Source organism: Polypterus senegalus, chromosome 10 (genome assembly GCF_016835505.1).
Source record: "Polypterus senegalus isolate Bchr_013 chromosome 10, ASM1683550v1, whole genome shotgun sequence".
Lineage (NCBI taxonomy): Eukaryota > Metazoa > Chordata > Cladistia > Polypteriformes > Polypteridae > Polypterus > Polypterus senegalus.
The window spans coordinates 131,947,371-131,963,932 of record NC_053163.1 but is presented as its reverse complement, the minus strand read 5'-3'; the positions used below and the strand labels follow the sequence as shown (position 1 = coordinate 131,963,932).

General features: G+C 40.1%; 1 protein-coding gene across 1 annotated transcript in view; it reads left to right on the top strand.

Annotated features, from left to right (window-relative positions):
* Positions 1–14,010, top strand: part of cilp2 (cartilage intermediate layer protein 2) — a 34,811-nt gene extending 20,801 nt beyond the window's left edge. Inside the window, exons 5-9 of the mRNA XM_039766669.1 lie at positions 784–942; positions 1,027–1,341; positions 2,974–3,082; positions 3,482–3,639; positions 10,395–14,010. Coding sequence (XP_039622603.1) covers positions 784–942; positions 1,027–1,341; positions 2,974–3,082; positions 3,482–3,639; positions 10,395–12,811 — 3,158 coding nt within the window. The 3' untranslated portion in view covers positions 12,812–14,010. The remainder of the gene's footprint in view (positions 1–783; positions 943–1,026; positions 1,342–2,973; positions 3,083–3,481; positions 3,640–10,394) is intronic.
* Positions 14,011–16,562: the final 2,552 nt, after the last annotated feature.

Sequence of the window (16,562 nt, the reverse complement as noted above, 5' to 3'; positions counted from 1 at the left end):
ACTTTGGTCCATTTATCTGTATATTGTAATATTAATATTTAAAAAATCATATGCATTATTTTACCACTCACGTTTTAATGTATGTAAATTTTTCTAGATTTCATACTTTATTTTTATCCTACAAATCACAATTTTTTCATTATTTACATTTTTTTAAATCGCATGGCTCCCAATTCAAGCTGGTGTCAATTTTGTTCTTCTACATATTTTTGAATGAAAGAATTTGCTTAATTTGTTCGATTCATGAACTTCATAGCTTTCTAGGGAAGGGAAATGAGCAAATCGAGTTGCTGTGGCATTGAGCACATACAGGAAGTTCAATTCAGTTTATTTTGATAAAGCGCTTTTCACTGAGTGAAAGCACAGGGCAGTGTGACAAGTTCACAGGTAAAATGCAAATACAAACTCTGCAAATCACTAATTACATAATGCATACACATAAAGACACTGATTTGCTTAAGCACACCGGAGGACAAAGCAGATGTGTCCTCTAACATTATCGTTGAACTATGGCCACTGCATGACAGATGAGAGGGAAACAAAAGAAAAAGAAAACACGGAGGATGCAGACAGTGGGATTGAGATAATGGGCTGCAGATGAGGAGTGAAATGTTGGTATGGTAGGTAGTTGAAATGCAAAGATGTAGAAGGTGTTTAGCAGAAAGTGAAGCCGAGAATACAAACAATTAGAACTGAAGAGAAGCTAAGCAAGTGTAAAGGCGACGATGTGGATCTAACAGAGCCTTAATAATTTCAGTAGCACTTATCTTGCTTGCACAACAGATTCCAAGTGGAGCTCATGGAGTTCATGGACCCTGTGTACAGTGACCTGTGGTGGGGGGCATCAGAGCAGGAAGAGGACGTGTATAAATGTGTCAGGCAATCAGCATTGTTTTGGGCGCCCTGCCGAGACCAGAAAATGCAACAGATCTCCCTGCCCTGGTAATCCTTCTTAAAAATTGTCTTCCTCTTTAATATATTTTTCACTTTTTCCTCTATGAAACATAACTGTTACTCCCATTTTAGCATGCCAGCGCATTTGTTCTGAGGGCAGAGTGAACAACGACTGCAGCGAATGTGTTTGCCACGGTCACTTTCTGTCTGGGGAGGTGCGCACCTTGCAGGGGGCACCAATCACAGGTGCGCGGATCTTCCTTCGTGAACGGCCACGAGTCATCCGGGTCAGGACTGATGAGAAGGGCACCTTCCGAATCCAAGGGGTCTGTGCCTCCAACCAGACCTTCATCACAATCAAGAAGGAAAAATTTGCTCCAGTCACTTTACCCACTTTCACCAATGCCACTGGGACATCATGGGTGATGGCTACACTCCAAAGAGCAGGTAATTGTAGTAACAAAATCTATCTAAGCAAATAAATTTTGGAAAGTGGCCCACAGATGTTGTGGTTACTTTTGCTGCCTCACAAACCTTCAATCCAGGGTTCAGATCCCAGCATGGTCATTGCTTGCCAATATCAGTGAGGAGTTTTTTCTGATTTCCTCCATGTTCATCCAAAAACAAGTTGCTTAAATTGTTTGGTGTCATATTAGAATGTGCCCTGTGATGGAATAATGTCCTGTCTAGGTTCCTGCCATGGACATGATTTGGAAGTGATTGGCTTTGGCTTCCTGAAACACTATGAATGGAATAAGAAGTAGGCAAAAGAGGAAGGGAATGTACTACTGTACGGTGAGCACATCAGATGAAGCAGGAAGGTAGCCAAGCTTATATGAAGTGTTACTCCAGTTTTTATTTTTCCAAAGTCACAGTCTTGATAAACCAAACACCATCATCTCCTCATGAATCTGGTGGAAAGATCCAGGATTTAGAGACTTCTTGTTTCCAAAGACACCCAATAAATGTGTTATCTTCTTCTTCTATGTGGAGTCAACGTGTTTGATTAAACCTCATCATATAGCTTTGTCTCGGATCTCCACCCTAGTCAAGCCCTTTTCCTTCAGATCTTCTTTTACTGTTTCCATCCACCTCCACTTTGGCCTCCTCACTTTCTCTTCCCCTGTACTTCTATTCCCATCAGTCTTCTGCTCATATATTATTTGTCTGTCCTCATCACATGTCCATACCACTTCAACCCACTTTCCTGTACTTTCTTAACTATCTCTGTCACTGTTGTACCTCTGATTGTCTCATTTCTCATTCTGTCCTTTTTAGTAACTCCACACATCCATCACAACATTCTCATTACTGTCACATCCAGCTTCTTCTCCTGTGCTCCCTTTACTGCCCATGTCTCAACTTTATACATCATCGCTGGTCTTAATGCTGTCTTAATAACCTTATCTTTCAAATCTGTCTTAATTCTAGGATCACACAATATTCCTGATATCTTCTCTTGTTAGTGCCTCATGAGTTATCTCTGCATTCAGTTCTCTCTTGGGCTACTACTGATTCAAACATTTAAACTTTTCCACTCCTTTAAACAACTCTCCCTGCCGTCTAACTTCTCAATCCAAATCATAATTAAACCTTAAAGAAAAGCATTCTTCTTATTTATCCTCAGTTCTCTATCTTCTAAAGCCCTTCTCCATTCTTGCAACAACTTGTCTTCTTCCTTCTTTCTGGTGCTACGCATCACAATTTCATCACAAAAAGAATACACTACTTCAATTAGCCATTTATCCCACAAGTCAACACATCCATAACCAGATCAAAGAAAAAAAGACTTAAAGATGATCCCTGATATGGACCTACTCAAACTGGGATCTTGTCTGTTACTCAAACAGCGTTTTTAAGTGGAGTCCTCACTGCCTTATACATATCCTGGACAATCTTCACATAATTCTCTGGTAGTCCTTTCTCTCTCGTGCACCAGTAAAAAATAATGGCTGAAAACATTAAAATGTTATTGCATTTCTATTCTTCCACATGGGCCTTGGCAATGCATATGTAAGGAATGGTATAAAAACACCCTGCCTAAAGGCAAACCAATTAAACCAATAAATCTTCCCTCAGAGCAGCCATACATAGTGAAGCACCCAGAGTCCAAAATGCGATTTGAAGGTGAGCGAGTAGCGTTCTGCTGCAAAGCCAATGGAGCACCCATGCCGGAGAAATATTACTGGTGAGCTACAAGTTGCTTGATTTTAGTGTCTTTTTGGATTTTGTATGTGACAAAATTGTCATTGGAATATTTTTATGTGGTTTTAGTAGCATTTTGAATTACATACCAGAAAGTGCATGTTTCTTGATGGAGTGGCAATCCTCCCCATTGCGTAGTGGATGGGCTAAGGAAGTGTGGCCTAGTGGCTCAGCCATTGGAATTTAAATCCCAAGATTTCTGGTAGATTCCTCACTTATTGTGTGACCCTGAGCCACTTAACTGTCTATGCTTATCTCTTAATCACTTTAGATGAAAGTGTCAGACAAATGCTTCATTATAATAAAACGTATTTAATTTAAATAACAAAATTTTTCTTGCAGTCCTTTTTTTGCTGAACTTTTGGAGGTGTTTGTCCTTCAGGTATCACAATGGGACCCTGCTAGACCGACGTGTGTACAAATACGATGACATCCTAATCCTGAGAGACCTGAAGCCCTGGCAGGCTGGGCAGTACCACTGCAAATCCAGTAACGAGATGGGTGTGATCAAGTCCATTCCAGCCCTCCTCTTGGTTGTAGGTGAGCATTTGACTTGGGGTGTCTGCTGATGCAAGATGCTGGGGTCCAGCATGCTATTGTGTGTTTTGAGATGGTGGAAAGACATATACAATTATACAGTATATACAATATATACAATTTTATTGGGTTGGCATATCCACTCCCATTACTCCACATAAACTGAACTGTATCATAAGTAGTAGTTGAAGAAAAATGGATTTAACATTAGCACAAAGGTCATCCCAGTTGACAACTGAATTACTCAACCCCAAAGTAACATTTTCTTAAATGCTACATATCAATCAATCAATCAATCAACATTTATTTATATAGCACATATTCATACAAAAAAATGTAGCTCAAAGTGCTTTACAAAATGAATAGAGAAATAGAAGACACAATAAAAGATAAACATAAGTCAACATTAATTAACATAGAATAAGAGTAAGGTCCGCTGGCCAGGGTGGACAGAAAAAACAAAAAAAAACTCCAAAGGCTGGAGAAAAAAATAAAATCTGTAGGGGTTCGAGACCAAGAGACCGCCCAGTCCCCTCTGGGCAATCTACCTAACATAAATCAAACAGTCCTCTTTGTATTTAGCGTTTTCATCGAAGGACTTGAAGATGATGGTCACGTAGACTTCTGGCTTTCAGTCCATCAATGTTGGTGCATCATGGTGCTTTGAGTAGGTGGTGGTGGTGCAGGCTGCCACCACAAAGAAACCGGAAAAAGAAACAGAAGAGAGAGTAGGGGTCAGTACGGATTTTAGAGCCACCATGAGTAGTTATTATGATGAATTGAACATGTAGAGTATCAGGATTAAGTTAAAGTGAAGTTATAAAAAGGCCATGTTAAAGTAATGTGTTTTCAGCAGTGTTTTAAAGTGCTCTACTGTATTTGCCTGGCGAATTCCTATTGGCAGGCTATTCCAGATTTTGGGTGCATAACAGCAGAAGGCCGCCTCACCACTTCTTTTAAGTTTAGCTTTTGGAATTATAAGGAGACACTCATTTGAAGATCTAAGGTTACAATTTGGAATATAACGTGTCAGGCATTCTGATATATAAGATGGAGTGAGATTATTTAAGGCTTTATAAACCATAAGCAGTATTTTAAAGTCAATCCTGAATGACACAGGTAGCCAGTGTAGTCAAACAGACATTCATATATTCTGAAACCTACCTAATTCAATTTTTGGTCACATGAGGGGCAGTACCAGGTACAAAATAAAAAAAAACACGATGGAAACAGTCACAGTTATCACAGGGCACATACACTCACACAATGAAAGCAATTTAACACTCACTGTTACAGCATGTTGACGCACCCACTACACAACGAAACAGTTCAGACTCCCGCTTGGCAACCCCCCAGGCGGACACGCGTTCCAGTCCCATCCTTTGAAAATGACCATCTAAATGCCACAGCCAGGTGTTATCTGGGCATCCCCTTAGTCTGGTCCAGCAGCTCAGGTCCTCAACAATAAGGATCCTGTGAGCCGGATCACCCTCTGGGAATCGCACCACATGGCCATAACTGATGCTCCAGCACAATGCAGGTAATGTGCCTCATTCAGGAGTCCATGAGCAACCTTTCATTCGACACAAAGTCAAACCAGTGGTACCCAAGGATTCTCTGAAGAGACACACTACCAAAGAAGTACAGTCTTCATCTCTGGTCGCTGGATAATGTCTATGTCTCACAACCATATAAGCACCAGGACTCTAAAGACTTGGACTTTCATCCTTTTGCAAAGATATCAGGATCACACAAACCTCTTTCCAGTGACCTCATGACTCCCTATGCTCTCCCAATACATCTACTGACATTTTTTAGAGTTACCAATTAATCATGATAGCTCATTTTTGGGTATTTGTGAGAATAACTTGAGAAAAACCCAAGCAGACACATGTAGAATATGTAACCTCCATATAGATAGTCAGAGTTGATGAATACAAATCAGGATGAGACATCCATGATGCAGCCAGTGGCACTCACTTGGCCACCATGCCACTATCTTTAAACATACTATAACTTTCTCAAACCTGCTCGATCCAAATTTTATTTTTTTTATTTTTATTTTTATTTACTTTTATTTAACGAGGCAAATCAGATTAAGCACATGTTTCTTATTTACAACTGTGGCCTGGAAAGGGCAAAGCCTTAAGAGAGAAATTGGTGGTGGGGGTTCGGGGGGAGGGGTAAGAAAAAATGAAACATATTAAGAAAGATACATATATACAATATAAACGAAATTACAAAAATGTCATAAAAATATTATATAAACAATAAGAACATTGAAGCAACAATGAGTAGAGCAGCAGTGAATTGGAGCAGCTAGCCTAAGTAACAGCGACACACATCTTTATAATAAGCTGAAATCCGTGATTGGAAAACTGATTTAGGAATGAAATTATTCAGTTTTAACATTTTCTGCAGGTCATTCCAGTCTCTAGCAGCAGCGTTCTGAAAAGACGACAGGCCAAGTACAGAAGTAGCCTTAGGAACTGTCAGCAGAATCAGATTAGCAGAACGAGTATTATACACAGAAGAAGAAAAGTGTAACAATTCCTGTAAGTAAGGAGGGGAAAAACCAAGGAGAGTTTTGTAAATAATCATAAGCCAATGGACTTTACAGCGGGTGTACAATGAAGACCAGTTGAGAGAAGAATACAGGGTACAATGATGGGTTTTGAAAGGAGCATTTGTTATAAACCGGATGGCAGAGTGATAACGAACGTCGAGCTTCTGAAGCAGGCCTTTGGATGCTGATCTGTAAATAACATCACCATAGCCAAACATGGGAAGGATTGTCATTTGAACCAAAGTTTTCCTAGCAGATGATGTAAATGCAGAACGCATTCTATAAAGGAACCAAAGTTTTAATTTGATCCTAGACTTCAGATTGTCAAAGTGTTTTGAGAAAGACAGAGTATTATCCAGCCAAATTCCCAGATATTTATATTCAGTAATCTGGTCCAGTGGTGTCCCGTCAAGGGAACAAATACCTGGAGAGCTTGATGGAATATGACCTTTTTTACCGAACCACATAAGTTTAGTTTTGGAAATATTTAACTGGAGGTGCAAATTAGAAAGAGTCAGTTGCAAACTATTAAAACTAAGTTGAAGTTGTTGCAAGACTGTAGCAGGGGAAGAACCTATAGAGTAAAGAATTGTGTCATCAGCGTAAAGATGGATAGATGAATCTGTGACCGAATTAGCGACAGTATTAATATAAATAGAAAAAAGTGTAGGTCCAAGTATTGATCCCTGCGGGACACCATTGGTGACTGGTAGAGGCTGGGAAAGGAGTAGTTCAGATTTCACGGACTGCACTCTATCAGTAAGATAATTGGAAAACCAAGACAAGGATTTGTCGGAGATACCTGTGTCATGAAGCCTATCAATAAGACGCTTATGATTGACAGAGTCAAAGGCCTTGGCCAGGTCAATGAAAATAGCAGCACAGTACAATTTAGAATCCAAAGCAGAATAGATATCATTTAAGACTTTAAGAGTAGCTGTTATACACCCAAACCCAGTTCTAAATCCTGATTGAACAGGTGATAAGATGTTGTGTGCTTCCAAATAATCAGTGAGTTGACCATTTAAGAGTTTTTCCAAAACCTTAGAGATACATGGCAAGACAGAAATAGGCCTGTAACAGTTGGGATCTGACCGGTCACCACCCTTAAAGAGAGGGAACACTAATGCTGACTTCCAAGCACGAGGAATTTGCCCTGTACATATAGATAAGTTGAATATATCTGTGATGGGAGCAACGATAATGGAAGCGGCCAATTTAAAAAAGACAGGATCCACCTCATCAGACCCAGCAGATTTACTGGAGTCCAGCCTGAGCAATTCATCCAGAACCTCTTCCTCTGAAAAAGCCCGCAAGGTGAAACTGTGAAAGGAGGAAGTATTGTAAGATGAGGGAGAGTTGGAGAAGATGCAGTAGAACAATTAGTAGAATTTATAGATGATGAAGCAGAATTTGAAAATTTTTTTAGGGTTGTGGTTGGCTGGACCCTAACCTGTAAGTGTTGGTGGGACGAGGGTTTGGTAATACAGGAAAAGGTTGTGGCTGGGGCACCAGATTATTGCAGGGCCCACCCACGCAGACGCACACATTTAGGGTCAGTTTGAAGTTGCAAATTCACCCAATCAGTAGTGCTGATTGGTGAAATTTGCCAAAGCATTTTTCACAACGAGTATTCTGTCTTCACATGTGACCTTGTTCGACAAATATTTTCCTGGAAACTCACCATGTGGTAGCTTAGACAAATTTTCTTTTTTTAGTGCACCTGGAAGAATACGAAATTGCACAAGCTCATCTTAAGTCCCGGCGGCCATGTGCTGTGTCCATTTAAGAGAAGCAGGCATGAGCCAAATGCATGTACAATTAGCCATGTGGCATGGCACCTAGTCAAAATAAACCTTAAAGGAACCCAACCCGTCCGAGAATCAGGAAACACATAAGACCCTGTGAAATAATAATAATAATAATAATAATAACAAAAGATTTATTACTATTTACTAGGCATTTTTATGATTCTGGTGAAAGAAACAAACATGAAGCAAATGCGCAGATAGATCAGATGCAGCAGGCAATGTGAAAATGACCAGGAGTGTGCAACACATGACTGCATCCATACAAAATTCAGTGTCATACACTTCTTGACTGTTTAAGTTTGTGAATAAATCAAAACTAAATAAAACAATCTTGTCATTATTGTGTAACGATATCTCTGTTCACAAATTCTTGCATGTTCTTTAATTTGCATCTTGCATCTTGGTTTTGCTAAATATTTCAGTTAGTGCCTCCTTCACTGTGTTATTTGATCTTTGATTTTGTCTCGCGTCCTGTCCTTTGTTTATTTAGTTCCTGTTCTCCCAGTCTTGACCTTGGTTTCTTTTTTTACATGTATGATCCATCTTCTGATTCCACCTTACTTTAAATTTCTGCTACCATGCGCAGTCTGTACAGTTATATCCTGCAACATCACTAGTTCGACTGAACTGGTCATGTGATGCTACTCAGTGTGCTGTATAAACAATGAAATTCAAAATTAACTTTGCCAATTTGAGTCAAAATAAAAATTAAACTCCAAAAATGAAATCCCTAACATATAAACAATGAAATGAAGTAAATTAAACATGACATCATTTACCAAAAGCCTACATAATCCTTTTGGCTTTTTAAAATATTTTTTAAGGTGACAGGAGCCCTGTTAAACAGTAAAGCTATAAATATCATTAACCTGGAAAGAAAAATTTAAAGTTTTCTGAAAATAAACTAGGATGGTATAGAGAGAATATGGTGAAAATAGAACACTTAATGGCTATGTGGTGAAGTGGTGGGCCTTCATGTGAGGAAGACTGAGATTTTCCTTCACGGTTCACACTTTCCTTTATACTGTTTTTTAGGAAAATTCTTTTTATTTCAATTTTATTAATTTTAATTAAAAGCAAATAACATTCCATACAATTGAATCAAACTTAACAAAACCAAAATTCAATCCCCACTAACTGAAAGAAAGCAGGGCCAGTCAACAAACCAAATCTTTAAAGCAGCAAGGAAGAATATCCTTTTCTCCGACATAGAAGATTACTCCTAAATGTTATTGATTAGGTCCTGCCATATTTAAATTCTGATAGTAAAGGACATCAGTTACTCACTGAATTTAAAGGTGGTGGGATGGGATTTTTCTAGTCGAGTAAGATAAGTCTATGTGCTAATTGAGAGGTAAAGGCAATTATGAGTTGTTTGTCCTTCTCCACTTGAAGCCCATCTAGGAGTACACCAAACACGCTGTTAGTGGATTAGGAGTATGACAATTTATTAAAAGAGGATAAGAAAAAAAATCTGCCATAATGAAAGCTTTCATAACTAACCGGCAGTGTCTCTTCAGCTGCAAGTCAAATAGGAAATCTGACTCCCATTACTTAACTCTACCTAACTTTTTGGAATGAGAGTGGATGAGATTCTTCTTACAACTGCTTTCAGAATTGTCCAACAATAAAAACTGTCCTGCAGTGGGCTGGCACCCTGCCCGGGTTTGTTTCCTGCCTTGCGCCCTGTGTTGGCTGGGATTGGCTCCAGCAGACCCCGTGACCCTGTAGTTAGGATATAGCGGCTTGGATAATGGATGGATGGATAAAAACTGTGTTAGTCTATCTGTAGTACTAGGGTGTTGTACCATGTTAGTCATTATGAATGTAGTGAAAAGTCAAGCAAAATGACACCTTTTATTGGCCAACTAAAAAGATTACAATATGCAAGCTTTTGAGGCAACTCAGGCCCCTTCTTCAGGTTAGCCAATAAAAGGTGTCATTTTGCTTGATTAGTCTACCTGTGAAAGGCAAGGCAAAAGATGATGTGATTCAACAATCAAATTTGCATTATAAGTAAATGAACAGTTAGAATCAATTAGACCAACTCCATCTACCATATCATTGTCGGCCAAGTGCCCATGCAATCTGCAGCCTAGCACTATATGTATTTGGGCGGACACCTCAGGTTAAAAATGTAATTTGCTGCCAGGACACCTGGGCGCAAGAAAAGCCAGGGTTACAAGCTGGATTCCCTTTTTGAGCAAAATGATTGTCTTTTTCCAGGAAATCTTTTTTGGCATGGAAAAGACGCAGATTCTTTTTAAAAAGCACTGGTCACTGATGCCAATGGAATTTAAAATTCCATAGGAGAAACTTGCCTGCAGCTTCATAAGTAAAGGCTGTAAAGTAATATCTTCTTCTTTATTTTTTGTCTCCAGCTAAAGACAAGCCTGCCTGCAACCCAAAACCAGAGGAACACCTCATTAAGTTGCCACTAGACTGTGTCCAGCCAGGCAGTAATTCCATGTACTACAACGTCGGGCAATGTCCTCAAACCAGGTGTGCAGGGTCCCTCGACTTTGATCTGCGGTGTAAAGACAAGCAAGTCTTTTGTTGCAGTGCAGCACAAATGATCACAAGAGAAATTAACTGTGGCAGCTACAAACTTCCAATACGAGTAGTTTCCAAGTGTGGCTGCCAAACCTGCATCCAACCCAAACTTGTGGTCCAGGGTCGTGTGGTAGCAGCAGACACGGGAGAGCCTCTTCGATTTGGTCATATTTACATTGGCAAGGAGCGAGTTGGAACAACAGGTTATAAGGGCACCTTCACTATTCAAGTTCCGCAAGACACTGAGAGGCTAGTGGTGAAATTCATGGACATGTCAATGAAGTTTGTGGACACAATTAAGGTGTTCCCATTTGACAGGAAAGGGGGGTCTGTCTTTCATGATGTGAAAGTGCTGAGAAGGAAAGAACCAATAGATGTGGACTCTTCAAAATCCTCTACCATCTATCTGGGGGAGATTCCAGGAGAGGATCCCATTGGTCAGATCGTCATACCACCCAACTCATTCTATAAGCCCAATGGGGAAGCATATGAAGGCATCGTAAAGACAAGTATAACCTTTCTGGACCCAAGGAATATCAGCACAGCTTCAGCTGCACCTGGAGATCTCAACTTTGTTAACGATGATGGGGAACTTTTTCCCCTTAGGACATATGGGATGTTCTCAGTGGACTTCAGGGATGGCACCACTAGTGAACAACTTCAAGCTGGAAATCTTCAGATCTACCTAGACAGTGAGCATGTACAGATACCAGAACACATTCTGAAAATGAAGTTGTGGTCTCTTAATCCAGAGACGGGTATCTGGGAAGAGGAAGGTGACCTGAAGTTTGGGGACAATAAAAATCGTAGCAAGCGTGAAGAACGTAGTTTTCTTATTGGAAATATGGAGGTACGAGAGAGACGTCTGTTTAATTTGGATGTCCCCGAAGGCCGGCGCTGTTATGTCAAAGTTCGAGCCTATATGAGTGACAAATTCTTGACCACTGAACAGCTGGAAGGTGTGGTCATCAGTCTAATAAATTTGGAACCCATGCCTGGGTACTCTTCTAACCCAAGGGCATGGGGTCGCTTTGACAGTGTCATTACTGGTTCGAATGGTGCCTGTCTACCAGCTTTCTGTGATGCAGTAAGACCAGATGCTTACACAGCTTATGTTACGGCCACCATGGGGGGTGAAGAGCTAGAGGCGGCAGCCTCCAGCCCTAAACTGAACCCTAATGTCATTGGAGTTTCCCAGCCCTACTTAGGTAAACTTGGTTACCAAAGAACAGATCACAAAGATTCAGCACTAAAGAAGACAGCATTCAAGGTCAATCTTGCAAAACCCAATCCAAATAATATTGATGAAGCAAATGGGCCTTTATACGCTTACCAGAACCTCAATGAGTGTGAGACTGCCCCAGTAACAGCAAACCACTTCCGTTTCTATCGCGTGGAAGGAGACAAGTATGAGTACAATGTAGTTCCATTCCAGGAAAGTGACCTTACCTCTTGGACTGGAGACTACCTTTCTTGGTGGCCAAATCCACAGGAGTTTCGGGCATGCTATATCAAAGTGAAAATCAATGGACCCACTGAAGTCATGATACGGTCACGGAACCTTGGGGGGACTCACCGACAGACCAAGGGAAAGCTGTATGGGATTCGTGATATGCGGAGTACACGTGATATGAGATTGACAAACTCTTCAGCGGCCTGTTTAGAGTTTAAGTGTGCTGGAATGCTTTTTGATCAAAATCTCGTTGATCGAAGTCTGATAGAGGTCATACCCCAGGGCAACTGCAGGCGGGTTGGCATTAACAGTCTCCTACAAGAGTATTTAACAAAACACCCACCCCTGCGTCAAAATAATGACTCTCATTCCTTCAACATGTTGGCTCCTGTTGATCCACTTGGACACAACTATGGAATTTACACCGTGACTGACCAGAATCCCAGGCTGGCCAAGGAAATTGCAATTGGCAGATGTTTTGACGGTACCTCAGATGGCTTCTCAAGGGAAATGAAGTCTGACCTAGGGATTGGTTTGACCTTCAGCTGTCCAGAGAGGCCTGTATCTAGACAGAGCCTCTTCCAACGCTTGCAATTGTCCCCTGGTGCAACAATTACCCAGATTGGGCAGGACATGAGGTCAGAGTTTGGAAGAGAAGTGGTGAGAGGCCCTTCCCAAGTGGTAGCCTACCCAGCCGGACAGAGGAGCAGGACGGTGGTCACCCAGAGACGTAACAACCCAAGCAGTACAAGTAGAAGAACAACTCAGACTCGAGCCCAATCCAGACAGTGAATTGCACCAAAGTCTCACCTTGGAAGAAAGATTCTACAGAAGGAAAGCTAGCGGTAGCAGTCAGCCTCCCATTGATTCTTCATATATATTTTTTTAATTATTAAGAATACTGATGTTGGTATTTTGTCCGAATTAGATAAGCAACAAATCTACGTAACACATGAAACCCCTTCTTGTCTGATGTAGAGTTCTCTGTACTCGATAGATTTGAAGGTGTTCTTCAATGTGAAAAGTGACAGAAGTGAGAACAATCAAAACACCACATAGGAATGGTCAGAGCAAGCTTCTTACTGGTAAAAACCCAACAAGAAGTAGTGTGCCCTGGCCTCTTTTTTGGTCCTTCTGCACACCTCTACCCCACACAATTTCTCTTGTTTGTGATGCCATGGCACCTCTCCCTTTATAAGAAACTCCATTCTGTCTCAATTCATGAGTTAATCCTGAAACTGTAAAAATTTACAATTAGCTAAAGACAAAAATGGTTGTACAGTTTCACAATGCTGCCCGTATTTTGTTAAAGGGAGTTTCACTGAAGAGGCTAAGATGGTGTTACTTGTAGTGAAGCTTGGTCACAATTTATGCAGGACTGTTTGTTTTTCCCTGCGCTTTGTCCTTTCTATGTAAATGTTGGAGGCACGCTTATTGTCATGCACATATCAACATGTGACTAATACTTGAAGCTTGATATGCTACAATGTTGCTTCTTCTTTTATGGTTGCCAGGCCATTATTTCTGACTGCACTTTTCCCGAACTGTACTGTGCAGAGTTTCTTTCATGGGCAATGTCCTCCAGCTTTTCTTGCACCATCACCCCAAACTACTAGTAGGCCCATCAATAGCGAACAGTGTGAGGTTTCACCATTTTGAACATCTTACTTTTATAATGAGGCAGACACCAGCACTTTAAAATGATGGAAAAATGAGAGTGTTTGAGAAAGGGTGAGTATTTAGACGACCTAAGGATCTACAGCAACTCCACACCAGTATTCCACTGTGCTAAAGACAGACCTACACATATATGGCAGATCCTCCTTAATTAAGTTATTGTGATACGCGTACTGCATGAGTTTGCTTTAAACTGCACATTAGTCTTTATATCTTGTTTCATGGGGTTTGCTTAAGGAAGTGCAGAGGGGTTCAGCGGGGTATTTGGCAATATTACTCAATTGTAAATAAACAGATGTACACTTTTCGCATCAGTGTGTGTCCATGCGCTTATTTAACAAGATGTATTCTCATCGGTTGGTGCTGAGCAAGAAGACAGCTGCTTACAGGGGCCTGCTTTGGGAATTAGATTTGTGAAATGATTGAAGAAAAAGAAGAAGAATGAAGAATTTTTTCAAAAGCAGTTTTCCACAGTGAAATTAACAATTTGTTTATTTTTAACTTCACCAGAAACTGGAGGTGAGAAACTCTAGTGTATAATTAGGTGCATATCAAGCATCTTGGTATGTCCTTGATCGCCAATGATGAGCTTCTGCATTGTGACCTGTTTTTCAACTGTTAATTAACCCGTATGTACCTATTGGGGAATGTTCACGACTTTAGTAGTCACGTTTTTTTCTTTGAAAATATCTCCTTGTAGACACTTGCCTCCAAGTTTCAAAGAGTCTTTACTGGGTTTAATGTCTTTCTTAATAAGCATCATGTCACACATCAGAAAACTATAGCATACTGCCAACATTCTGATGCAGAAATACAGAGATCTAAGTCATATATCTAGAACACCTATTGATGCTCCTGAAGTCATGGATACCATTACATACATTTCAGGTTGTCTCGCATCAGCCTACCTTTTGTTTCACAGATCTCTGCAAACCTCCATTCGGCATTTCTTGCATCAAGCATCTGAAGCTTACTCCATCAGTTCCTGTCCTTCAAACTGAAGTGAACTCTTTCTCTCTTCCAGGATTACGAAGTGCCCACTCACCCTGCCTTTCAATTAATACTCCATCCAAAAATATTTTTTATATGCAACTTATCCCATTTAATTTGTTGTGCTGGTTGAGAATTTTCTTTACTTTCATGTTTTTGTGCAGAACGGAGATAACAAACTTCATAGATGTCATGGTGGCCAACACTGGACAGCAGTAAACAATATGAAAACATCCATGAAAAGGTCTCATGTTATTTGTGTCACATAATCTACACATCAAGCCAATTGGCCTTACAATGTCCAAAACACATGTATTTTTATTAAAATATTGTTAAATAAACCACTGCCAGAAAATACTCTTGTGAACTAAAAGGTACCAAACTCAAAAGCAACAAAGCATTTGAACTGATGACCCACCTCCCACCTCATTCATCGGTCACGAATATAGCCCAGTAACAGCTTAGTCATTGGCTGACAATACATGTCACATGATATTAACTGAGCAATGTCTGATGAGAAACGTGTACAACTAAAGATGAAATGTTACAGAAAAGCAAGTGAAAACATTACTAGGAAAAAAAGCCCTGAGCTTGTGCATATTTGAGATGCTTCAACAAGCAGAAGGTCAGAGGTCAGGTCACCCGTGTGATTTCACAGACCACGGCTAAATAATCCTGAGGTACGTCGGCAGTGACTCACCACTGTGGATATAAATGTTAATAATGGGAGGTGGGTCGTTTGTGTTTGAGTGTGTTTTGTTTTACAAAAGCATTTTTCATAATTGGTTTACTTAAGAACAAATTAATAAAGTTACACGTGTTTGGGATGTTTGCAGTGTTGTCAGGCATTGGTCACAGTCTTTGCCTATTCTATCATTAAATTTCTAATCTCTATTCTGCATGAAAACATCAGGTAAAGTATCACATAAAAATGATCATTTTTTGGGTGGAGTATTCCTTTAATCTGTAATTTTTCTCTCCTTGTCCTTTTCACGTCTTATCTTGATTTCTTTCATTGCCTTGTGAGTACAACTCATATGTTGCTTCATGTACCTTGAGATTCCTTGAATTGCTTTGTTAAGCAGCAATTTAATGGTGCAGAGTCTTGCCTTTAATTCCCTCTGTGCTTTGAGTCTTGGTGGAGTTTTCACATTCTGATTTTGTCTCTCTGGGCTCTCTTCAGGTTCTACAGTTCAATCAGATTCTGAAAAACGTGAGTAGTTTATTTGATTCATGGAACGAAGGTAACTAGACGTATTGTCACATGTACAGAGTACAGTGAAACACCTACTTGCGATGTGCAACCAGTGTATAAGACTTCAACACTCTATAGAGCCATTATAAAAATTACAATATAGAGTATAAATACATAACTCTATTTTACTGATTTAAATTGAAAACACAAATCGGCTTACCTCTACACATCAAGTCAATTAGGATTACAATGTCCAAAACACACATATTTTTACGAAAATATTGTTAAATAAACCACTGCCAGAGAATACTCTTGTGAACTAAACGGTAACAAGCTCAAACGCAACTGTTTTTTTCACACTGTTGATGTACTATATGCTATATTCTGAAAGTCTATGGACAAAAAAAAAAAAACCCTCTGGAAAAACTCCAGTCCAACTGTGTGACAAGCAGCAAAAAACAGTGAAGATAAATTAGGTTCACCTGTATTTCATTTTTCCAGTCTATTTGTACCTCCATTTTGTAAGTGAGCAGAGTGGAGTTAAGTTATTTGATCATTAAGTGATAGTGGTGGCTCTGAGGTTAAAGATCTGCACCAGTATTCAGAAGGCTGCTGGTTCAAATCCTGTTCCTGCCAGAAGGGATTCTACTCTGCTTGGCCGTTGCGCACCATTGGGGGTGC